The 26,221-nt window shown below is 38.9% G+C and overlaps 1 protein-coding gene and 1 long non-coding RNA gene across 8 annotated transcripts in view; one reads left to right on the top strand and one right to left on the bottom strand.

Moving 5' to 3' along the window:
• ADCY2 (adenylate cyclase 2) overlaps window positions 1–26,221 on the top strand; it is a 431,011-nt gene that overhangs the window by 330,467 nt on the left and 74,323 nt on the right. For all 7 annotated transcript variants that reach the window (XR_012157385.2, XM_073332378.2, XM_073332377.2 and 4 more), the window contains 2 exons: window positions 1,038–1,135; window positions 13,342–13,426. Coding sequence is in view for 6 of the 7 variants with exons in the window: in XM_073332378.2 (XP_073188479.1) it covers window positions 1,038–1,135; window positions 13,342–13,426 (183 nt within the window). In the remaining variant the exon portion in view is untranslated. The remainder of the gene's footprint in view (window positions 1–1,037; window positions 1,136–13,341; window positions 13,427–26,221) is intronic.
• On the bottom strand, window positions 1,723–20,402 carry LOC140907136 (uncharacterized). The gene is made up of 3 exons (XR_012157389.1): window positions 20,304–20,402; window positions 5,796–5,865; window positions 1,723–1,803 (listed from the first exon to the last, which is right to left on the bottom strand). It is a non-coding gene; the product is annotated as an uncharacterized LOC140907136 (long non-coding RNA).

Genomic DNA, 26,221 nt, shown 5'->3' with positions numbered 1-26,221 from the left:
AGAATTCAAGAGTGCCTGGGGGAAAAAAGTCCTAAAATTCACATTTTGGGCTATGTTCTGTCCATAGATATGCATTTTGAGTTCTGTGCATGTATTTCAGGGCAGAATTTGGCCTTTAGTATAAAGGCATAGCTGTGTACTTGCAGTTAAAAAGCACAACTCATTCACTTATCATTTATAAGGTTTCCATTTTGAGCACTTACGAAATTACTCATTGATCTATTTTGCATTAATTATATTTTCCCTGATTTCCTAGACCCTGAACAATTATAATAGTAAAAACATTTATTTTTAGAATACTTTATTGGTTTAGATTTGAGACATCTATATTTCTACCTAGCAAACAATGCATTTCCTGTGATAAATATTTTATTTCTTATTTTTAAATATGTTTCTTTATAAACTAATTAGGAATTTATAAAGACAAGGACCGAATTGCATGCATATAATTTAACGACATCACAGTATTTACACTAACAGACTATAACTGTGCCAAATTTCAAAGACCTACTGCAAACAATGAACATGTGAGAGCTTGTCAGAAAAAGATCACAAAAATCTTTTCTAATGGAAAGTGTTAGGCCACCTGAATATAGGTGTCATTGCTAGTTCCTTCTTTAGGGTATGGGTCACTCCTAGACAAAGTGGGACGTGTTGTAACACCTATGCCATTAGCTAGGGTTGCACGAGAATTTGAAGAGAATGGAAAAATTGAACATTATTAAAAAATTTAAAGTTTCTAGAGTTAACTTAATTATCTCCTCTAGGATGTTTAATTATAATCATGCTCTTTGGGTAGATACAATATATGGACATTTCAGTTTGATAGAAGAAGCACTCTCTAAAGTGTGGAAAGAGAGCAAAAGCTTCGATGCTATGCATGACAATGGGGAGGATAATCACTGAAGAAAAAATAAATTAAGTTTTGCAAAAGGGTTTTTATGTATATCTTCCTGTTTAAAATGCAGCTTAGGCTAGTCAGCAATTTTATCTATTTTGGGAACAGTAGTTTTAACAATTTCTAATTTATTTTGTAGTACAGAACAACTACATTGCCAGCATTCAAGTATTATGTGACATGTGCTTGTCTCATATTCTTCTGCATTTTTATCGTGCAGATTCTGGTATTACCAAAGTAAGTAAATATTATTCAAATTTTCTAGTTTATATCCAGTTCATTTGTATTGCTACATATTGGATCATAAATAAAAAATGGTAGTATCCTTAAACTGTAGGTAATAATTTAGCATTTGCCAGAATGCATGTGTTAATTCATGGAGAGTGGAATGAAACAGATATGAATGAGACCTCCAGATTACTTCAGAGCTAGGTTATATAACTTCTGTTTTTAAATATCATAATATTCTGATGCTCTAATACTTATCACCTTTGGTGTTTTTTTTTTAAATTAGACCTATTTTGGGGACAAGGATCAAACTGAAATGAGTGTGGAAAAGTATCCAATACTATGTATAAGTAATTATAACTAAAGTAACTTCAATAGCCTGTGGATACATTATGTCAGACTAAATGATCACAATGGTTCTTTCTGACCTTCTAATCTGTGGACATTTTCATCGTTTCCTTTCGGGTGTTTTTGCATCCCTTAAATATTACTTTTTTGTGAAATTTGATGAAATTTCTATTTTAAAATTTAAAAAAGCATGAACATTTGCATTTGAACTTCTCTAGTGAAATTCCATCAAATACAGGGACTACAACTGACCTTCTTTCCTTTAGATACTTCTTTCCTCTTGCATACTCCCCTTAGGACCAAGGACAATCTGCACCTTTCAGAGTTTACTAGAGTATTGTTCATCCAACCAAGTAAGAGTAGACAGATTACCAACATTTTGCCTTATGCAGTTCCAATAAATGTTTACATTACATCATCTGGCACATTAACTTTTTGTTTGATTGCATGGGTTAAACTCTTTACTAGTTTACTAGGTTAACAGTATTATTGCCTGATCTTACCACTGTGTAATAGATAGGACTTCTACTTTCCCCTTTTTCTGTTGCTTAATTTGGATATTTAATCATTTTAATGCCTTATTTGCCTTTGAAGTTAAGAAACATGTACAGTTTCTCACAGGAGCCATATTCAACATGGGAAACTGTGCACCTGTCTTCAGAGGTGTCAAGGTTCCTTCCCCACTCTGAACTCTAGGGTACAGATGTGCGGACCTGCATGAAAGACCCCCTAAGCTTATTCTTACCAGCTTAGGTTAAAAGCTGCCACCACCAAAGTGTTACACAAAGAACAGGGGAAGTACCCACTTGGAAATGTCTCACCCTGCCAAAATATCTCCCCAAGCACTACACTCCGTTTCCTGGGGAAGGCTTGATAAAAATCCTCACCAATTTGCATAGGTGAACACAGACCCAAACTCTTGGATCTTAAGAACAATGAAAAGCAATGAGGTTCTTAAAAGAAGAATTTTAATTAAAGAAAAAAGTAAAAGTATCACCTCTGTAAAATCAGGATGGTTTTACAGGGTAATCAGATTCAAAACATAGAGAATCCCTCTAGGCAAACCCTTAAGTTACAAAAAGACACAAAAACAGGAATATACATTCCATTCAGCACAACTTATTTTATCCGCCATTTAAACAAAACAGAATCTAATGCATATCTAACTAGATTGTTTACTAACTCCACTGAATGCATCCGATGAAGTGAGCTGTAGCTCACGAAAGCTTATGCTCTAATAAATTTGTTAGTCTCTAAGGTGCCAAGAGTACTCCTTTTCTTTTTGCGAATACAGACTAACACGGCTGCTACTCTGTAACTCTTGAAGGAGTTCTGACCTGCATTCCTGCTCTGGTCACAGCAAAAAACATGACACAGACAGAGAGAACCCTTTGTTTCACCCCCCCCCTTCAGCTTTGAAAATATCTTGTCTCCTTATTGGTCATTTTGGTCAGGTGCCAGCGAGGTTATCTTAGCTTCTTAACCCTTTACAGGTGGAAGGGTTTTTCCTCTGGCCAGGAGGGATTTAAAGGTGTTTACCCTTCCCTTTATATTTATGACAGGAGGTATCTGTTGGTATAATCTCATGTTCTCACCTCCGTGCCACACATAATGAAACACAAGTATGATTCATCTTTTCCCCATGAAGCAAACTTAGAAGATGTTTTCTTCTTCGTAAGGGTACATTTTAAACTGTAAAAGTAGTAGCATATCAGCTACATAACACTTTTAGAAAGTAGAAAATACAAAGCATAAAACTTACTACTTTTTTAGAGTGCAATATTTGGTTCTGACTCACATATTAGATTAAATCTTTTTAGTACACATTGTAAAAAATACAACAGAGTAGAAAATAATACAGAAAAAGAATAAATAAAGCAAAACATAAAAGACAAATTACTTTATAATATTTGGACCAAATGCTTCCCACATTTGCATATGTGCAGAGTTATATGTGTATCTGTGGGCAAATTCTGACCTTTTGTTTATCTTTGTCTATGTTTCTGGATTGTTTTTATAATTTTCACTGCATTTTCAACAAGGTTAAAATTTAATATTTGCTTGCTCCTTCTTTTTGGAGGGGAAAATAGGACTTTGTATTATTCTTGGGATCAGGAATCAAGAGGGAGAATCATAGAATTTAGAGATTGAAAAGGCCATCCAGATCATTAGATCACCCAGTCTATTGGTCTACAAGTGCAGTATCGATTCCTCACTGTATATTTGTTAGTGTTTTGCCCAATCTAGTTGTAAAAGTCCCAAGCAATGATGGTATAACCACTTCCCTTAGGATTTTGTTCTACAAATGCATACTTATCACTACAAGAAAGCCTATAATTTATCCTTTCTTCATTTTCTCCCATTACTTCTAGTTATGTCATCATGGACCACCCTAAACAATTCTTCTCTTTTCTCGGTGTTATAACAGCCTTCAAATATTTATTAACTGATGTGGCAGACAATAGTAATCACCTTGCCAAGCAATACATATTTAGCTTTTTTAATTTTTCCTCATAATAAAATCTCTGTACCCTGTCATCATTTTGCTCAGTTTGGACTCACTCCAATTTGTCAATCTCTCTGGTAATGAGTTGCCAAGAACTGAATGAAATTTTCCAGGTGTGATGGCAATGGAGCTGTATAGGGAGTAAATACTACTTTCTGACTCTTGTCATGTGATTTTTTGCATAGACACTCCAAATTGCACTTTTTTTGTAGAATTACCAAATTATAATCTTTGTAAATTACTGTCCATTATTAGCCTTGCATATATTTCAGCATTATTCCTGCATAGATTTCTCCTTCCAAGTATATTTATTTGGGGTTTGCCCAGATGTTTTCATTTTAAGGTTGCATTTTTCCATGATGAATCTCATTTTGTTTCCTCTCCATGTTTCTAACTCTTTATATCCCTTTGCATTATTCCTGTTCTTACTGCTTTTCAAAACTCCTAACAGTTTCATATGATCTGAAGCCCAGATCCACAAGGGAACTTAGGCATTGTGACACTTCGCATTGCAGCTCCTAACTTCTAGGCGCCTAAAAAAAATCACAGGAACAACACTGTGATCCACAAAGTCTGAGTTTGGCATCTGTGTTCTCCGTGCAATGTGTGGGAAGACACAGGCACCTTAGAATTCGATCCACAAAAACCAGCATGCTAAGCAAGGAGCTGCCTAAGCTAGACAATGAGAGATGTTGACAAGAGGAATGTGTCCTAAGCCCCATCCTTCTCACGGCATTAGGTACCATCATCTGGGCTGCAGGGAGGCACCTTTCTCTGATCTGAGGAAAATAGTTGCTCCTCTGCCTAACTTGCATGCCAGGCCCAATTGGGTAGGTGTGTTCAGAAGCCACCTAACTGCACACAGAACCTCTGTGGTGGGGAAGAGGCAGCAATAGTATTCCCTCATACTGAGAGGTTTTTCATGCTGAGAGGTTTTTCTCAGCAATGAAGCAGTAGTGTTTTTAATTAACACTAAATGAATCTATAGAAGGTTCAATGAATGCATAAATTATGTTCATAAAATAATCTGAGGTCTATTTTCAGCTCAACCACAAACTTCCTGTATGACCCTGAGGAAGTCAGGTGACTTTTCTCTACCTCAATTTCCTCATCTGTAAAATGAGGATAATACTAATATTGACCCCCCCATCAGTGTTCTGAATTCAGTAATATTTCTTAAACAATTTAAGAACTTCAGTCTGAAGATATTATAGAAGTTCATTGTATAAAGTAATGGTTATAAATACCAGGCATTACTTCTCTGATTGGGTTTTGCTATAGAAAGTCTACCTTGAGCAAGGCAAAGTAGTGCACTTCATCTACAGTTCACACCATGCTAGGGACCCCTTAAGATGAACTGATTCAGTGCAATATCTTGGCAGCCTCTGCCAATGAGGGTCTTTTTTGGAACTCAGCCTAGCAATTAATGAGTGTGATACTGATCCTACCCATATAGATTGAAAGGGTCACTTTCTTGAGCCCATGACAGTGAATCAAATACTTTAATTCCATTTCCACCACCCTGCTATTTAACTTATCAAGAATGAAAATCTCTAATGAAAATGAGTTACATAGAGAAAGCAAAATTGTGCCAATCATGATTCTGCAGTTGCTACTTTTTGCAGTTTTCAAACCAAAGAGCTAATTCAGAGCTACACGTGACTAATTACAAGACCATTATTACTTTTCTGTTTTGCTTAAAATGTGTTCTTCATAAATTCAAGTCAAATTGCAAATAACATTGTGCTTATAAAAATTGTGGTATATATGATGATCCTCTTAAAATTAACTATATTTAATAAAAATGACATATACCTTATTTCATAGGGATTTTTTCCTGCTGTCAGTGCATATTTAAAAGGTTCACATTCTGTACTTCTTAATCCTATAAAATAAATAAATGAAGTCAGACAACTTTTAAGGCATTGTACATTTATAAGTGAAGCAGGCATATGGATTTTCACCTGTCCGTAATTAAAAGATAATGATGGAGGAGTGTGCAAGGCAACTAGCAGCTTTCGTGGACAATTAAACATTAAAGCTTATCATTTGCAATTGGGTTGTAGCTGATAATCACAAAATTCATTTACAATAAATTTACTCCAATGCTATTAACATAATTCCTCTATGTACAACACAAAGACTGTTCAATAAACTATATTTTAACAGAAGATTAAAAAAAAATTCCCCTGCAATTCTGTACTAATGCTCTCTCAGGCTTTCCAGGATGATGTTGGTTGAGCGTAGATAAACATAACAGAAGAGTAAAAGTTAGACCATTTCCTTGATTTTTTTTTTTGAGTGAACACAGAGAGAGATAACTGGACCTAGAACTGGATCCATAATGGGGCCTGAGTTAGTATTATATTACTTCTGTTTTGCTGCTGTAACTCCTTCGATTTCAGTACAGCAACACCAACTGCAATGACGTAAAACTGGAGTAATACAGTGATGAATAAGAGTCACTATTTAAGTGATTTGGAAGATTATTATAACATTTCATATTTCAGGTGTGTGATTGGCAGAAGTTCTTTATCCTGTGATTACATTGTTTATTAATAGTTTTTCCCATTGAGTAGATAAATCAATTACTTGTTTACATAATAAACTGCATAGTATGAAACATAAAGTTAAATTCAATCAGGTTACCCAGTATGTCTTGGAAAAAATTAATGGGCAGTTGTGATACACAGTTGCATTAAAATGACCATAAGGCTTTGATCTCTGCATGTTCTCAAAGCAGGACTTCCAGTACTGCTCCCTTGCTTACACCTTATTCAGATCACAGCAGCGTTCTCTTGTAACTGACACCAAATTACACTCTTCTTGCCTTCTATACACTGGTTTTATGTAGTTGGTTGACTATAAGTTGGCACTATTTGTTTTTGAAATGCAGAATGCTAAATTGTGAACTACTTACTCATATTGAGGCTACTCCTTTAAGTAACTGCTCACCATAAAATTCAATGGGACTACTTTCCTGGGTGACTGCTCATCAATATAGGTAAAGGCATTTGCAATTGTGCCTGTACTGGGTTTGTCCTGGCTATATCTGAGATCTCTTCCCTGGGCTTTGTTCTGACAGGCATCTATGTTTAACAACAGCATCATTCATCATTATGTCTTTTGTCACGCAGAGATGCTGATTCATGTAGTTCTCTCCATAAGACTTTATTAGGAACATGTTTGGTGGGGGAGGGGGATTAGAACAGTGTCCAGCTGAGCAAGGCTGAATTTCATGATGAACAAAAGCAGCACCTTTGTCTGAAAGCAAGCTTTCAAAATAGAATAGAATACAAGAGGAAGAAGCTACAGCACTATGAGCTGTTTCTGCTGCACCTAATAAAGAAAAAAAAGGGACTGAAAATGAGTTTTAATATTCAAAGGATTTTTCTCAACAATGAAGCAATTGTATTATTAAAGTATTTGCACTGATTGAATCTGTGGAAGGCTCAGTGAATGCATCAGCCAAATCCCCAAGGATTTAGCTACCGTTAGATTACAAAAACAAAGTTAAATTTAGTGTTGTCATGTATAACCTCCATCTTTTTAAAAATTATTTCTTTACTGCTTTTAGGTGAAGAATAGAATTTGCAGTCAAACAATTATGAACATGAAAATTAGTTCCCTGCCAAGAAGAAACAGAGGCATGAATTACCATAGCATTTAATGGATTCTTAAAGATATATTCAGTAATACACATAATATTCTGTCACAATAATATAAGTGAGGGACAAGGAAAACCACCCCACCCCATCTTTTAATATCTCTGTCTTTACTGTGAATCAGTATTTTCAATAAAAATATTGCCAACATTAGTTATATATAATACTAATGTATTTTCATTTTGAAACAATCTCATAAAAGATGAATTGGTCAAAATATAGTTATCTCAATGTTGTCATAAGAATAAGACGAGACTGCTAATAATGTGGATGCTCAAGATCATCTATTCCTCATACTTACAGGTATTGTGAAAACTAGGGAGTTCTTATATCTTTTCATCACACTTAAAAAATCAGTCCTTCCACAGGTGATGATATACAATCTTGGCCAATCAGGGAGCTCGGTGAGGTAAATAATGATAACATTTGGGGATGGAACTCCTGGAAATGAGGGTATTCATAGAATCATAAAATATCAAGGTTGGAAGGGACCTTAGGAGGTCATTGAGTCCAACCCCCTGCTCAAAGCAGGACCAATCCCCAATTTTTGCCCCCTAAATGACCCCCTCAAGGATTGAACTCACAACCCTGGGTTTAGCAGGCCAATGCTCAAACCACTGAGCTATCACTCCCCCACAAATAGGTATAGTAAAATACTTAATGGACCTGAAGGCTTCTGAATACCCTTTTGCCAAAATGGTTTGTCTGAACCAAGCAGATAAAAAGAATCTGATAAATTACTACAGTACATGTGGAGAGCTTACACAATACACAGGATTATCTTTAATGTAAAGATCTGGACCAAGATTTTCAAATTTGGAGTGCCTCAATTTAGGTACCTAAATCTACATTTAGGCAATTAAATAAGTGGCCTGATTTTCACAGGCACTGCAGCTCCCATTGACTTCAGCGGGCAGTGCCCCAAGAAAAACATTGCCATATCAAAATTATTTACCCACATACTCTGGTACCCTGCTTCATGCAGTATCCTGTACACACGGTACTGTATGACATTCCTGCAAACTTAAAACATGTCAATAACAAAAGTAAATTGCTGATGCAATTTTCCCATGGTTAGTGTTTAAAATGCTGGTATTTCATTTTTCTGTAGCTTGCTTCCCACTCTTGTAGCTTAAGGAGCAAAGTGAAACTACTTAAGCTTACGGAGTAGCAGCCGTTATAGTCTGTATCCGCAAAAATAAAAGGAGTACTTGTGGCACCTTAAAGACCAACAAATTTATTTGAGCATAAGCTTTCGTGAGCTACAGTGGAAATTGCAGAACTACCTGATCAACATCCTATACAGCAAACAGGGAAATATTAAGAAGGCATGCATCCAATGAAGTGATCTGCAGCTCACAAAAGCTTATGCTCAGATAAATTTGTTGGTCTCTAAGGTGCCACAAGTACTCCTTTTCTTTCTGCGTAAGTTTAGTGTAACTAAAAGAGAATGCTGATCTTTCCTCAAAAACCCTTTAAAGGCTCCTCACTGTTTACATGACCACCATCCTCCCTGTCAGTCAGTCCTGTAGCCTAAGAGGTCACCTTTGGCCACTCCCACTCTCTTGCCCATACAGACGAAACTTTCCACTTCTACCTTCACCACATTTCTAAGATCTGTCCTTTTCTCTCTGTCCAGACAATCAAAATTCTGACCCCAGCTTTTATCATCTGTCATTTGACTACTGAAACCTCCTTGTCTTCTGCTACTCTCACACTGACATTGCTCCCCTTTAACACGTACAAAACATAGCTGCTAAGATCCTCTTTTTTCAGCTGTTACTTAGACCACATTACTCTCCTTTTTCTACACCTCCACTGCTTCCCCCCATCAAGTATAAGCTTCTTGTCCTGATCTTGAAATCCTTTCACAAGTCTGCCCTTATTTGACCACTCTGGCCTCTTATTAAATCGCCTCCTCTCCCCACCTCCTTCACTCTGCAGCAATGACTTTCTATTCTGCCTACATGTCAGCTCCTCATTCCTTCTCCGTACATATGGAATACCCTCCAAAAACTGGTCTATAAGGCCACTACCTTCTCTTTTATCAAATCTTTCCTCAATACCCACTTCCATTGTGACTCCTAGAAGTCAGCAAATGAATGACAGGCCAGTCAACCTCACCTCAGTCCCCAGAAAAATCATGGAGCAGGTCCTCAAGGAATCAATTCTGAAGCACTTAGACGAGAGGAAAGTGATCAGGAACAGTCAGCATGGATTCACCAAGGGCAAGTCATGCCTGACTAATCTAATTGCCTTCTATGACAAGATAACTGGTTCTGTGGATGAAGGGAAAGCAGTGGACCTGTTGTTCCTTGACTTTAGCAAAGCTTTTGACACCATCTCCATCACTTTTTTTGACACCATCACTTGTCAGGAAGTTAAAGAAGTATGGGCTGGATGAATGCACTATAAGGTGGGTAGAAAGTAGATTGTTGGGCTCAACGGATAGTGATCAATGGCTCCATGTCTAGTTGGCAGCCAGTATCAAGCGGAGTGCCCCAAGGGTCGGTCCTGGAGCCGGTTTTGTTCAATATCTTCATAAATGATCTGGAGGATGGTGTGGATTGCACCCTCAGCAAGTTTGCAGACGACACTAAACTGGGAGGAGTGGTAGATACGCTGGAGGGTAGGGATAGGATATAGAGGGACCTAGACAAATTGGAGGATTGGGCCAAAAGAAATCTGATGAGGTTCAACAAGGACAAGTGCAGAGTCCTGCACTTAGGACGGAAGAATCCAATGCACCGCTATAGACTAGGGACCGAATGGCCAGGCAGCAGTTCTGCAGAAAAGGACGTAGGGGTTACAGTGGGCAAGAAGCTGGATATGAGTCAACAGGGTGCCCTTGTTGCCAAGAAGGCCAATGGCATTTTGGGATGTATAAGTAGGGGCATTGCCAGCAGATTGAGGGATGTAATTGTTCCCCTCTATTCGACACTGGTGAGGCCTCATCTGGAGTACTGTGTCCAGTTTTGGGTCCCACACTACAAGAAGGATGTGGAAAAATTGGGAAGAGTCCAGTGGAGGGCAACAAAAATGATTAGGGGACTGGAACACATGACTTATGAGGAGAGGCTGAGGGAGGTGGGATTGTTTAGTCTACAGAAGAGAAGAATGAGGGGGGATTTGATAGCTGCTTTCAACTACCTGAAAGGGGGTTCCAAAGAGGATGGATCTAGACTGTTCTCAGTGGTAGCAGATGACAGGACAAGGAGTAATGGTCTCAAGTTGCAGTGGGGGAGGTTTAGGTTGGATATTAGGAAAACCTTTTCCACTACGAGGGTGGTGAAACAATGGAATGCGTTACCTAGGGAGGTGGTGGAATCTCCTTCCTTAGAAGTTTTTAAGGTCCGGCTTGACAAAGCCCTGGCTGGGATGATTTAATTGGGGATTGGTCCTGCTTTGAGCAGGGGGTTGGACTAGATGACCTCCTGAGGTCCCTTCCAACCCTGATATTCTATGATTCTATGAATGCTTGCTTGAGAGGCAGTAGGGGTGAGCTGGCACTTACTCTGTAGGTTTGTTATTATTTAACAATTGCAAGTGTTAACATATGTAAAAATTATATGTATGGGATTGTATGCTTCTCCTCCCAGCCTTTGTGTGTCACTTATCTTTTTATATTTTAAGCTTTTCAGGGTAGCCAGTACAGCCCAGATTCTCAAAGGCATTCAGGTGCCTAACTCCCATTGAGCTCACTGCAGTTTAATTGTATAAATACCTTTGAGGATCTGGGCCTCTGTCCTCACATGTGCATGTGCACTGCTTAAGTGTGATGTGGCCTCACTCCTGATTGGAGATTCTGGCAGCTACCGTAACACAAATATTTAATAATAATAATTAATAATATGCATTTTCAGGTAACTTAAAAAAATCCTGATTATTTCAAGATGAATACATGCTGAGGGCATTATGAATGACCTTGCAAATTTACTTTTATTCAGCTGTTCTCACCAAATTGAATTTTTACTAATACTGAGAGTTTAAAGGTGCATTAAGTAATTGGCCAGACAGCTTATAATATAAAATGTGTATTACTTATTTTATTTATTTATCTTTTTTGGTGTATTACTTTAGCACCTAGGAGCCCTAGCTATGGACCGTGACTGACCCCTGAAAAAATTATTTTAATGGCAATAGTATGGCATAAAACAGAAAAATCTGCAGGAGTAGAAAGCTTATTTTGAAAACTCCATCCACGCGTTGCCCATGTATCATATTTGGCAAAGAAATAGTTTGCTGATGCCCAGGGGAGCCAAGAAGTATAACTTTTAAACTCTGCAGATGCCTCAAGATCTGTAGGTAAAACTGCAGATTGGTGCTAAGAACTAGGCCTTGAGTGCTGCTGCTCTCCCCTGCCTCCCTCCCCCTCGCATTCCCCAGGAGTAAAGCTAACTCAGGATCTGTTTTGCCATTGGTAGGATAGCCATGACTGCACCTGCATCTCCTTATTCCCAGTCCCCAAGCACAGAGCAAGAGTCAATACTTCCTTAAGCACAATTAGCTCTAATGTATTTTTCTGGGAAAATCTGCCACGTGACCATATTATAATACCTCATGGAGTGAGTGCCCTCCCCTCTCCACCTGGACTGATTCATCATGGCCGGCCTTGGTTCTCACATGGAAGGACCTCCAGTATCTTAGGGGAGGGAACACAATGCCATATGGGCTCTGCTTCTCCTCTTCTGTATTTAATGGGCATATATGGACGATATTTGCACTAGGTTTTTCCCATGGGTACCGCACAGCAAAGGGTGGATTAGAGGCTCATTATCAGATAGACTGTTTTTTTTAAAAAAAATCCTTTTTCTCATTTTAATGTTGATTTTTTTTCTTCGTTGTTATTTTTCATGGGTAAGGGACTTTTTTAAATGTTTGTTATTATGTATTTATTTGCTTCCTTTTACTGTTTTTCACTTTGTTTCCTTCTATGAAATCTATATTATTATTAATGTTAATTTTGGATTTAAATAGACTCTACAATAATTAAATAGCAGTAGGTTAGTAATAATATTCTCCTTTAATACAGAGTTTCTATAGGAAAACATACTATAGATGTCTGCTCCCATTTAAGCATTAGTAAAGACAACTGGTGTTTAATATCTTATATTATGTCTTTAGAAGAGGAGAAATCAATTACCTTTGCTTCAATAACATTAAGCAATGCAGAAATCACTATCAACAGCTATATTTAAGGTTGTATAATGTTATAATTCACTCTTTTCAGTTGTTCATAATTTTCTGAAGCTCTTCATGGGCAGAAATTTTCCAGGCCTGGACTCTGCCCAAGGTATCATTTTTTGGAAACTGTGAATAGAAAATGGTTCAGCCTTTGTTGAGAAGAAAGACAATGGCCGCGGGGCGGGAACATAGCTACCATATTTTTAAAAAGTGGGTGTTTTTTTTTTAAAATGCAATCTTGCTGATATTGTTAGATTTAGAAAATTGTAATTTGGTGCACAAAATATAGCCCCTTACTAAGAAGTAATGCTTATTAGCCTTCTGGTAAAATACTGGATTTGTTTCCCTGGGTCATTGATGTTCGAAAATTGCATTTTAGGCAGGATTAACACCTGGGATATCATTTTCTAACTGTCTTTACCAACATTCTGAACAAAGAAAGGCTGCACTGTAGATATGTGTACATCATTTGCATAATGCCTAATAAACTTTTTTTTCTTATTGTCTTATAGAACATCTATCCTTGGAATTTCCTTTGGGGTGGCATTTCTCTTGCTTTCCTTCATTCTTTTTATCTGTTTCGCTGGACAGCTTTTGGTAGGTAATCAGAAAATATTAACTCAGTGGTCTATACCATTTCTTATATATAAGAAGCCAGATCATAGAACCTTCTGTCTTCAAGATCCTGTGACCTTTGAAAAATGCCAGTTTAATAAGGACCTATTCCTGCTGTTTGTACCAAAGCTCCCATTGGTTTCAGTGGGAATTTTCCCTGAGTAAGGCATGGAGGTCCAGGTCCCTAAGGCTTTCAGCTTCTTTAATGATCTGAAAAACATAAAATGTCAATGTGATGACAATCTTTGCATACAATGATTGCAATTGGGGGCAGATTCTCTGACAGGTTTGCATTATAAATAGACTGATTTGCTTTATTTTCTAAGGTGTAGAGTTTTTTGCTTTTGCACTGATGAGAGATAGAATATTTTTTTTATTTACCTGGTGAATACTTTCATGTTGTGATAAAATTTTGTGTGATTTTTAAATATTAAACAACTGTGTAATCTGTATTTAATAACACATTTAATATTTATTGTAATTTAAATATCATGTGACAGAAGACTATATACTGAAATTTGATATTAAAATACTGTTGCCACGTGAACTGTTAATGTTACTATCTACTTATTAGCCCATCTGTTAATGTGTAGCATTTAAGTATTTCACATACTTAATGCAAGATGTTGGCAAACTTCTTCTCTGTAAATTGCATAAAAGATCATTTAAATATTGCATTTGAACAGCATGTTAACATGATATTTTGTTAAATGTTAAGAGAATGTTTAACAAATATTTATTGTTTTAGGGCAAAATACTTCCTTCAGTCATACTGGAGTAGACACAGAATAACTCCTTTGAGAGCCAGGAAGAGGTTGTAGCTTTACAATGGTGTAAATGAAAGCTGAATTTGGCTCTTAATATTTAACTAAAATCTAACTGGACATTATTTATATAATTATGGTATAATTCCACATTAATTAATTAATATGTGGTTTTGCCATTCATCCTGTGTCATCTCACAGACATATTAAATCAAAATTAAGCTCTTTTGATTCTTTAAACATATTCTTTAGTCTTTATTTTCCAACGACGTCTTCTATTTTGAAACCAATCATAGGACTTGACGGGGGAGGGATAGCTCACTGGTTTGAACATTGGCCTGCTAAACCCAGGGTTGTGAGTTCAATCCTTGAGGGGGGCATTTGGGATCTGGGGCAAAAATTGGGGATTGGTCCTGCTTTGAGCAGGGGGTTGGACTAGATGACCTCCTGAGGTCCCTTCCAACCCTGATATTCTATGATTCTATGATTATTTCCTGCTTGCCTGGTACACTTGTATCAGTCGGAGTGTATTGGTGCTCCACACTTTCTATGCAGTCAGAGATTCCACTGAAGCAGGAAGAAAAGAGAGGATTCTGGGATTGATGGAGAATAAGTGGTTGCATTTGGGGGTCTCAGAAAGAAAGAAAGGTAATTGAGGACCTTAGTACAAGAGGAGCAATCAGTCCATGTATATATTAGTTCAGGTATGAGAAAATTAGAGGATTCTAAGCTAGAACTCCAAGTCTTAACTAAAGAATACCATAAAAATATTTTTAGGAATAAGCAGAGCAATGAGATACATATAAAACAGGTGATATCAATCTTCCTTACAAAAATCAAGGATCACCTATAAATGAAAAAGGACTTGATATGTGAAGTAAACCGATAACAAGATTGTTTGAAAATTAAGTTTGGTTATGCTTCCTAAGAAAAGATGTGTTCTTTGGATAGACCCCAACCCAAGAATATTGTGGGGTTGCTGTCAAGACAGGGAAACTAGTACACAGTACAGATCACCATGACTATACACGAGATAAGATCCTATACTCATGTATGAGGAGGTTTTAAAAACATGTACTTGGTTACATGCCTAGTAGCAAATTTCTTAAATAAATAGTAATGCTGAAAAAGCATCTGAAGTTAGAGTCTGGCCATTACCATGAGCTGACCTGGAAAGTCTAGGTCTAAATGCATGTGATATATATTGCTCAATATGCCTCTCTAGTTATTAGGAGAGTTCCTTTGGTAGCACGGTATTTTTTAATGTTTTGTGAGAGAAACCTGATTCCTAGGATTTCAAAAATCTACAGTCTCATTCCTACTAAACTAAACAGATCCAGTATCATAAGAAAATAACTGATGTATATTTTACATAGTATTAACTTCTGTTACACGAGGTTTCAGAACAGTGCTGTCATTATGATAACAAGGGTCTGCCACAAAAATTCTCCCTCTTAATTGGTGATTAACTCTGTGTACAGCTTGTGCATATGTTCACAGGGAGAAAAGATGTAGAACTGGAGAATCCTTTTCATTTATATTTCCTATTTAAATGAACACTTTAATATAACCCTAACTAAGGAGAGAAACAACACAACTTGGTAAACAAACCTTGCTTGAAGCACACTCCACTGGAAATGTTTATAGTTGCTTCATGAAAAAATATAGTGGGTGAAGTCATGGCTCGATTGAAGTCAATGGCAAAACTCCCATTCAGTTCAGAGGAGCAATGATTTCACCCTCTGAAGTATATGCTGATTGCATAGAAATGTTCAGTTTATGTAATATGATTTTTGAGAGATTGAAGGGAGAAGCCCTTACAAGGGTGATAGGTATCTTATCCGAGAATGTTATTTGAAAATACTTGACCTGAATACAATCTAATGCATTTGATAAACATATGGGTTTGTCTTTTAGATATACTTTTTTATGCAGTCTGGAGATAAAACTCATAATCAGATGATTTTAAATGACAGTATTACTTGAAATCTAATAGTTTTTTTTTTAATGAACTAACTAGCTTCAGATACTTCACCTTTCTCATGCCCCTTCTCCACCTCTATCAGCTGTGCTTTTTACAATCACTCTTTCAAACTTTTCCCCTGGTATGAAAGACTTACACAAGCAAGAGGGAAAACAGATGTACTGGTTTTACAGAGGAAATAGTTAAAGTGACTATACACATAATGCTATCAAGTGCCCAAAGTAAATAAACTGAAATATTGTTTTTGTTTCCTCTAACCTCTTTCATGTATAGTAACCTTACACAGCATTACTTGTACTATAGTTGGTAAAAAGCACAAAAGCGTTCACAGCTGAGAATCCCAAAAAGAGATCGGCACCTCCTTCCAGCCTGTCAGTTGGCTGCCTAAGACTCAGATCTGTAGGAGTGAAGTGCCTAAGTATCTGTGAGGATCTGGGTCATAAGCCGCACCCCTCTCCTCTGCATTTTACTCCTGGCTCACTTAAGGGGCTTCCCACTCAGATTGTGGGCGTCTAGGATCTCTTTCTTGGGTGCCTAGCTCTCCCCATATAGTGCAGTGCCTCAAGTCCATTGTTAATCTAGCCCTAAAACTCTGCATTGTTTTATCTGAATCTAGTACTGAATTGAAGTGTGCTCTTGAGGAACTCAATCTCTGTGTGATTCAGTTTGCTTCTTTATATAATACAGATAATAATGCTACCTCCTAGCCATGGTGCAAGACTTAATTTAACATTTATAAAGTGCTTTGAGATTCTTAGATAAAGCTGCTAGATTACAATTGAGTATTACTTTTTAGCCCACATTAGCTCTTATGCACAAACCTAATATAATATCATTTTTATTACTGTCTATTAATGACATCAGGAAAAATATGATGGCAGCAAAGATGTGCCAGTGAATGGTGAATGGCAGAGCAAAAAGAAGGAAATAAGAAATAGATTGCTACAGCAGGACTACATGGCAGGCTGCAGTGCTTTGGACAGAGCAGAAATGTATGTTGATGGGGCACTATTCTCAATGGGACCGCTCAGTTCTGAAAACAGGAGACAGGGTCCTGGCATACTGGAGTCAAATGATATTGGAATACCTGCTCCACTGAAGTCTTTGCTCATTCATCCAGCAAAGGGGGGAATGCAAACATTCTTTTCTGGGGCTTTTCTTTTAAAGGAGCAACCCAAAAGAGTTCCAATAAATGTAGGCAGTATCCAGAAATGATGCCACTTTAATAATATCTAATATTTATTTTCAATGCTCACAATATATTTTTCATATATTTTCTACTATAGAGAGAAAATATGTTCCCCTGAAGGGGGATCCGGGATTGTATCTGTGTGACCTATGAGATTTCTTGCTGACCTGAGCAGCTGCAAGCAGTGGGGGCACTATTTCTATTTGTGCCTTGTGGGCTTGGCTGTCAGTAAGCAGCTTATTGGCATCTGCAAAGTAGGTTATTATATTATAGCTGTGAATTATTATAATCGCTCCTGTTAGCACCATTATTATTTATTGTGCACCATAATTGTGTGCCTGATACAGTAAGACAAAGAGAAAAGAGAAACTGCAAAAGAGAAACTGGAAAACAGCTGGACCCTCATTCATATCTGTCTTCCTCTCCCACTGCATGTGTCTAATTTTGTCTCTTCTGCAATGCAGAATCCCAGCAACCCTCACTGCAACCAAGCTAGGTGTGTGAGCTCAAGTTACACCCTTTAGCCATTGCAGATTTGGAATCTGACCCATCAGCTACAAATCATAATATAATAGAATATCAGGGTTGGAAGGGACCTCAGGAGGTCATCTAGTCCAACCCCCTGCTCAAAGCAGGACCAATCCCCAACTAAATCATCCCAGCCAGGGCTTTGTCAAGCCTGACCTTAAAAACCTCAAAGAAAGGAGATTCCACCACCTCCCTAGGGAACGCATTCCAGTGCTTCATCACCCTCCTAGTGAAAAAGGTTTTCCTAATATCCAACCTAAACCTCCCCCACTGCAACTTGAGACCATTACTCCTTATCCTGTCATCCGCTACCACTGAGAACAGTCTAGATCCATCCTCTTTGGAACCCCCTTTCAGGTAGTTGAAAGCAGCTATCAAATCCCCCCTCATTCTTCTCTTCTGTAGACTAAACAAACCACCTCCCTCAGCCTCTCCTCATAAGTCATGTGTTCCAGTTCCCTAATCATTTTTGTTGCACTCCGGTGGACGCTTTCCGAATTTTCCACATCCTTCTTGTAGTGTGGGGCCCAAAACTGGACACAGTACTCCAGATGAGGCCTCACCAGTGTCAAATAGAGGGGAACAATTACATCCCTCAATCTGCTGGCAATGCCCCTACTTTGGGGCACTCCACTTGATACCAGCTGCCAACTAGACATGGAGCCATTGATCACTACCCATTGAGCCCAACAATCTAGCCAGCTTTCTATCACCTTATAGTCCATTCATCCATCCCAAACTTCTTTAACTTGCTGGCAAGAATACGGTTGGAGACCATACTGAAAGCTTTCCTAAAGCCAAGGAATAACACGTCCACTGCTTTCCCCTCATCCACAGATCCAGTTATCTCATCATAAAAGGCAATTAGATTAGTCAGGCATGACTTGCCCTTGGTGAATCTATGCTGACTGTTCCTGATCACTTTCCTCTCCTCTAAGTGCTTCAGAATTGATTTCTTGAGGACCTGCTCCATGATTTTCCAGGGACTGAGGTGAGGCTGTCTGGCCTGTACTTCCCAGGATCCTCCTTCTTCCCTTTTCCAAAGATGGACACTACATTAGCCTTTTTCCAGTTGTCCGGGACCTCCCACGATCGCCATGAGTTTTCAAAATAATGGCCAATGGCTCTGCAATCACATCCACCAACTCCTTTAGCACTCTCGGATGCAATGCATCCAGCCCCATGGACTTGTGCTCGTCCAGCTTTTCTAAATAGTCCCGAACCACTTCTTTCTCCACAGAGGGCTGGTTACTTCCTCCCCATGCTGTGCTGCCCAGTGCAGTAGTCTGGGAGCTGACCTTGCTTGTGAAGACAGAGGCAAAAAAAGCATTGAATACATTAGCTTTTTCCACATCCTCTGTCACTAGATTGCCTCCCTCATTCAGTAAGGGGCCCACACTTTCCTTGATTTTCTTCTTGTTGCTAACATACCTAAATAAACCCTTCTTGTTACTCTTAACATCTCTTGCTAGCTGCAACTCCAGGTGTGATTTGGCCTTCCTGATTTCACTCCTGCATGCCCGAGCAATATTTTTATACTCTTCCCTGGTCATTTGTCCAATCTTCCACTTCTTGTAAGCTTCTTTTTTGTATTTAAGATCAGCAAGGATTTCACTGTTAAGCCAAGCTGGTCGCCTGCCATATTTACTATTCTTTCTACACATCGGGATGGTTTGTCCCTGTAACCTCAATAAGGATTCTTTAAAATACAGCCAGCTCTCCTGGACTCCTTTCCCCCTCATGTTATTCTCCCAGGGGATCCTGCCCATCAGTTCCCTGAGAGAATCAAAGTCTGCTTTTCTGAAGTCCAGGGTCCGTATTCTGCTGCTCTTCTTTCTTCCCTGTGTCAGGATCCTGAACTCGACCATCTCATGGTCACTGCCTCCCAGGTTCCCATCCACTTTTGCTTCCCCTACTAATTCTTTCCAGTTTGTGAGCTGCAGGTCAAGAAGAGCTCTGCCCCTAGTTGGTTCCTCCAGCACTTTCACCAGGAAATTGTCCCCTACATTTTCCAAAAACTTCCTGGATTGTCTGTGCACCACTGTATTGCTCTCCCAGCAGATATCAGGGTGATTGAAGTCTCCCATGAGAACCAGGGCCAGCGATCTAGTAACTTCCGTGAGTTGCCGGAAGAAAGCCTCGTCCACCTCATCCCCCTGGTCCGGTGGTCTATAGCAGACTGCTACCATGACATCACCCTTGTTCTGCCACTGAAAAGAACAGCCTGAAATGCTCAGGCCAGCACAGATTCTCGTATTTGGCTTTCATGCTTTGATAGAAGGAAACCATTTTCCCATTAATTTTCAGTATTTTGAGAAGACAGGATTTATTTACCTAAATTATAATCATGGTGGGTTGTTGTTGTTGACCAATCTGAAAAAAGCAAATACGTACAGTTGTTTGGCAAGCTGGGTTCTGCCATCCCTGATCTCCAGAGATGGATGTTTTGGAGCCCCTTACAGAAGGTCCCGAGAAAGTGTATGAGGTGGCAGCTGCAAAGCCAGTTTTTTCTTTAATAAGGCCCTGTAACACAATTTAAAACAAAATGTTCAGGGCCATATTCTGCTCTCAGATAACTTGCATACATTTATGTCAACAGGAGACATGTACACACAACTGAGGGCAGCATTTGTCCTCCTGGTTATGTGTATGTGTTCATATAACTTAAAATTGCCAATTGATTTCATTTTAAAATATGCAAAAATAAATAACTAATTAGTATCCTAACCTTGTCGAGCCTTGCTATGCCAAATTTCAATCCTGGAAAAATATTTAAGAGAAATGCTATAAACTTCTTGAGGATTTAAAGTGGAAACACCAATATTTTTTGTCAAAGTAATGCTCTTGGGTTCTGCTTGGTTGAAATTAAGGACATCTGGCTGTCATCACACTGTGCACTCATCTTACTTAAATGACACCTGTTTGCCCTCTCAATCTGTTCTGGTTTTAAATGGTTGTCATCTTTGCAAAGGGAATAAGATGTGAAATGATTGTCAGTCTTTAACAGTTCTTGCACATTTCCTTTTCTTTTCATTGGAAAGAGAACTTGAAAAATACTTATGCTCTTCAAAGAATAATTCATTTAAAGACATTAAGGGTTATGTGACTATCTAGATCTTTTTGGGACTCAGTTAATACATCAAAAGGTAGGAGATTTATACTTGATTTTCACTTTAGGTTCATCATAATAAGTTAATGGACCATTGATCACACTATTCCAGAGCACTGCAGTTCAACACCTGAGATTATTAATCAAGTATGCATACAGAGCCATCTCTTGAAAATATAGTGGTTCTGAAGTGTCAAGCACATTGCATCCACAATTTAGAATTCTTTCCTTTTAGGAAATACCATACTACATCAGACCATTGGCCTCTCTAGCCCAATAACTTGTCTCTGACAGTGAATAGTATCAGATGCTTCAGAGGAATGTGTAAGAGTAGACAGTTATACAATAACTTGCCCAGTTTGGAAAGTTTCTTCCTAACCCTCTTTAGTTAGAGATTGGCTTATACCCTGAAGCATGAGGATTTTAGCCCTTCCAAACTCCAGTTCTTTTTTTAATGCTGCAAATTTTTGGCCTCAAAGAGATTCTGTGACAAAGAATTTCACATTCCAATTGTGCATTGTGTGAAAAAAGTATTTTCTTTAATCAATTTTTACCAATGTGCAGCCTTTCAATTTCACTGGAAATTGTTCCCTTTGTTCCCATATTATGAACAAGTACAAATAAGTGCTCTACCTATGTTAGGATATAGATATTCAGGCCTGTTTGCAAAGGCCTATACTTTAAGAATTTAGGTGTATTTTTATCACTTAGCTAATTATAGAGGTACAAAACAAGAATCAAAATCAGTCTGCCTGTTTATAGGCCTTCTCTCACTATGATAGTCTAAGGCCTTGTTCTTAGGCTAAGGCCTTTGGCTAAACAACAGGGGCAGCCATAAGCTAGGAAGCGAACGGTCACGTCCTCACCAGTCACACTGAAGTAAGGCGGTTTGGGGCTGTTAAAAAGGTGATCCAATCTATCACCTCCAGAGAAAGGGAAGAGCCTAGAAGATTAAAAGAAAACTTTTGATAGCATCCTGTCTGGCAAGAACTCTCTTATCAATAGCTGGGGTGTGAAATCCTCATTTCTGTGTTGTTCTATCACTGTAGTCCCCACTTCCCTATTGTTTGTCTGTATAATCTCTGTCTGGTTCTCTAATTGTTTCTGTCTGCTGTATAATTAATTTTGTTGGGTATAAACCAATTAAGGTGGTGGGATATAATTGGTTAGATAATCATGTTACAATATGTTGGGTTGGTTAGTTAAATTTCAGTAAAATGATTGGTTAAGGTATAGCTAAGCAAGTTTTACTATATAGTCTGCAGTCAATCAGGAAGTAAGGGGGTGGAAATTGGAATCATGTTTTGCTAAGGGTGGGAATGGAAACAGGGACACAGGCAAGACTCTGTGGCGTCAGAGCTGGGAACGGGGACACTGAGGAAGGAAACTGGAATCATTGCTTGCTGGAAGTTCACCCCAATAAACATTGAATTGTTTGCACTTTTGGATTTTGGGTATTGCTGCTTTCTATTCACGTGAGATGGACAAGGGAATGGGAGGGTAAAGGGATAAGCTCTCTAACAACCTACCTTCTCTTTCCCAATCCTTGTTTTGTATATATTTATCATACTCCCTTCTGTTATCTCTTCCCTAAAGTAAACAATTGCTCTTCATAAGGAATTTTTTTCCCATACCGATAAAGACATTGTCTTAACTTTGAAATGTCTATGCTCATATTTGCTCTTATTTTTAGTGATGCTGTTGTACTCGAGCTGTAAAGAGAAATTATTAATGTAATTATTATTAATTTGTATTAGGGTCGAACTGTTACAATGAGGTGTATGAGCTCATAGTTAAATGTTTGGTCATCTTCCGTAGCAGTGATGCACAACCTTCACATCTGTTTACATAGAATTTACATGGTAATCAGAAATAATTTATTTAAAGGTATTTGCAATTCACTAGCATAAATAGCATTGTTAGTGCATACATCACTTACAAAGCTGGTAGAAAGACAACATATACTTCCAAGCAGTACAGAGGAAGTAGTGAAACCATTTTCTTGATTTCAAGCTTTACCTCCGCAGTGGTACACACATTATGCCAATGGTATTGCAAGTTTGAGGCTGTTAGAAGGATGCAGTGTTTTGATTAGTTCAGATTCTTGATTATAAGGTTTTCTTTACGAGTATTAACAAAGAGGACTGCACAAATAGTAGCCTACTTACATAACTGAATGTCTGTCACTTGGCAGTCATTTAGTCAATAAGGCCCCAGTCCTGTAAAGAATTACACATGTTCTTAATTTTAAGTACCAGAGTATTCCTGTTAAAGTCAGTGGGACTACTCACATGCTTGGAATAAATGTGCATTCTCTTTACAAGATCAGGGCATTAGTTCCTTTCACAAAACTTAGATTGGGATTTTAACTGAATTTTGGCCTGTTCTTTGAATTCGACTGAAAATAGCTATATCAATAACTTGTACATTTTTTTTTGCCTTGGTTACTCACTGTCTAACTCTGTAATTTACAATTTAATAAAATATTAGGATGTCTGCAAGATAAACGAAACAGTGACTGAACTGTACAAAATATGATTCATTTGCTTTCAATAAATAAAAGGTCTTCAATCAAGATATTCCAACCACACCTACCATGTCAAGGGTATGTGTGACAGTTCCTGTGACATTGTGTTTCAGCTGTGACATGATTGGCACATAAGTATGGCAATTATTCTGTCATCAAGTCCTAGCATTTGACAGTCAAAGGCTTATGGACACCCAGAGCATAGGGTTGCATCCCTGAGCAACTTGGCTAATAATGTTATTAAGAAGAAAAGGAGTACTTGTGGCACCTTAGAGACTAACAAACTTTTTGAGCATAAGCTTTCGTGAGCTACAGCTCACTTCATCAGATACATTCAGTGGAAAATCTAGATTTCTACTCCATACGGCTAAATTCAGTGCCTTGCATAATTACAGGATTCAGAGTGGCAGCCGTGTTAGTCTGTATTCGCAAAAAGAAAAGGAATACTTGTGGCACCTTAGAGACTAACCAATTTGTTTGAGCATAAGCTTTCGTGAGCTACAGCTCACTTCATTGGATGCATTCATGGCCAGAAGGTCACTGGGGACCCTGTCCAGAGACCTTTTTGGAATCCATGGGCCTGTCACCCCATTTCCAAATTGTATTCCAGGCACTCCTATTCGCTGATCTCAGAAAGACATGTGGCACCTACCCACTGAGCAGCACCAATTCCTGACTCTGGTACCAAGCTCAGTATTAGGCATCAAGAACTAGCTCAACAGGACCTTGCAGATCAAGAAATAGAGGAAGAGCATCTGCAGCCAATGCTGGTCTCCTCTTCCTCCTCCCCTGACATGGCAGTCACAGGAGGGTGTATGTCGCCTCCCCGAGATGACTATAATGCACATCAAGAATTGTTAAAGAGGGTTGCCTGAAGTCTGGGCATACAGGTAGAGGAAGTAAATGAATACTTTCACCACCTACCTCTCAATTTGGCCATTATGAACCCAATAAAGTGGCTGTGGCAGGCCCCTGCATGCCTTCCGCCCTCTTCTGAAAGGGCTGAGCACAAGTATTATGTGCCCACACAAAGTTATGTGTCCTTTACTTCCATCCCCATCCAGTGTCCTTGGTAGTATCCGTTGCCAATGAGAGGGAAAGGCAGGAGCATCAGGATGCAACCCCAAAATCAAAAGACTCAAAAAAGTTAGACCAGTTTGGTAGGAAAGTTTATTCTACTGGGTTGCAAACCAACATGCACTTTTAGGCAGGTATGACTTTAATGTATGGGACTCCATGCTGAAATTTAAAAACATGCTGCCAGAAGATGCTAGACAGGAGTTCTCCTCACTAGTGGATGAGGGAAAAGAGGTGGCAAGGGGCTCATTTGAAGCTGCTCTGGATGTGGCTGACTCAGCTGCTAAGTCTGTGGCTTTGGTAGTGGCCATGTGTAGGAACTCCTGGTTGCTGTCCTCTGGGCTCCTGCAGGAGGGCCAACAGATTGCAGGACCTGTTGTTTGAGAGTTCCTTGCTCTTTTCAGAGCAAACTGATGCTAAGCTCCCTGGGTTAAAGGACACAAGGGCAACTTCTAAGTCTTGCAAGTTGTACACACCAGGAAGCACTTCCAGCCTCAGCAACTTCTCTGGAATTCTGCTCTAGTGGTCTGACACGACCTACAGAGAAAAAAGAGTAGAAGTTATAGGCACAGACCACCTCCCCCTTCTGCCTGTATATCAATGCCTTCCATACCTAGACATCTAGAGGGTTCTAAGCAGGCATTTTGATGTGATGGAAAAAGGCTAATGTAGTGCCCATCTTTAAAAAAGGGAAGAAGGAGTATCCTGGGAACTACAGGCCAGTCAGCCTCACCTCAGTCCCTGGAAAAATCATGGAGCAGGTCCTAAAGGAATCAATTCTGAAGCACTTAGAGGAGAGGAAAGTGATCAGGAACAGTCAGCATGGATTCACGAAGGGCAAGTCATGCCTGACTAATCTAATTGCCTTCTATGACAAGATAACTAGCTCTGTGGATGAGGGGAAAGTGGTGGATGTGTCGTTCCTTGACTTTAGCAAAGCTTTTGACACGATCTCCCACAGTATTCTTGCCAGCAAGTTAAAGAAGTATGGGCTGGATGAATGGACTATAAGGTGGATAGAAAGCTGGCTAGATTGTCTGGCTCAGTGGGTAGTGATCAATGGTTCCATGTCTAGTTGGCAGCCGGTATCAAGTGGAGTGCCCCAAGGGTCGGTCCTGGAGCCGGTTTTGTTCAATATCTTCATAAATGATCTGGAGGATGGCGTGGATTGCACCCTCAGCAAGTTTGCAGATGACACTAAACTGGGAGGAGAGGCAGATATGCTGGAGGGTAGGGATAGGATACAGAGGGCCAGTGGAGGGCAACAAAAATGATTAGGGGACTGGAACACATGACTTATGAGGAGAGGCTGAGGGAGCTGGGATTGTTTAGTCTGCAGAAGAGAAGAATGAGGGGGGATTTGATAGCTGCTTTCAACTACCTGAAAGGGGGTTCCAAAGAGGATGGATCTAGACTGTTCTCAGTGGTAGCAGATGACAGAAAGAGGAGTAATGGTCTCAAGTTGCAGTGGGGGAGGTTTAGGTTGGATATTAGAAAAAACTTTTTCAGTAGGAGGGTGGTGATACACGGAACTGCGTTCCCTAGGGAGGTGGTGGAATCTCCTTCCTTTGATGTTTTTAAGGTCAGGCTTGACAAAGC

Source organism: Lepidochelys kempii, chromosome 2 (assembly GCF_965140285.1).
Source record: "Lepidochelys kempii isolate rLepKem1 chromosome 2, rLepKem1.hap1, whole genome shotgun sequence".
In the NCBI taxonomy this organism is placed as follows: Eukaryota; Metazoa; Chordata; order Testudines; family Cheloniidae; genus Lepidochelys; species Lepidochelys kempii.
This window is presented reverse-complemented; position numbering and strand designations above follow the sequence as displayed.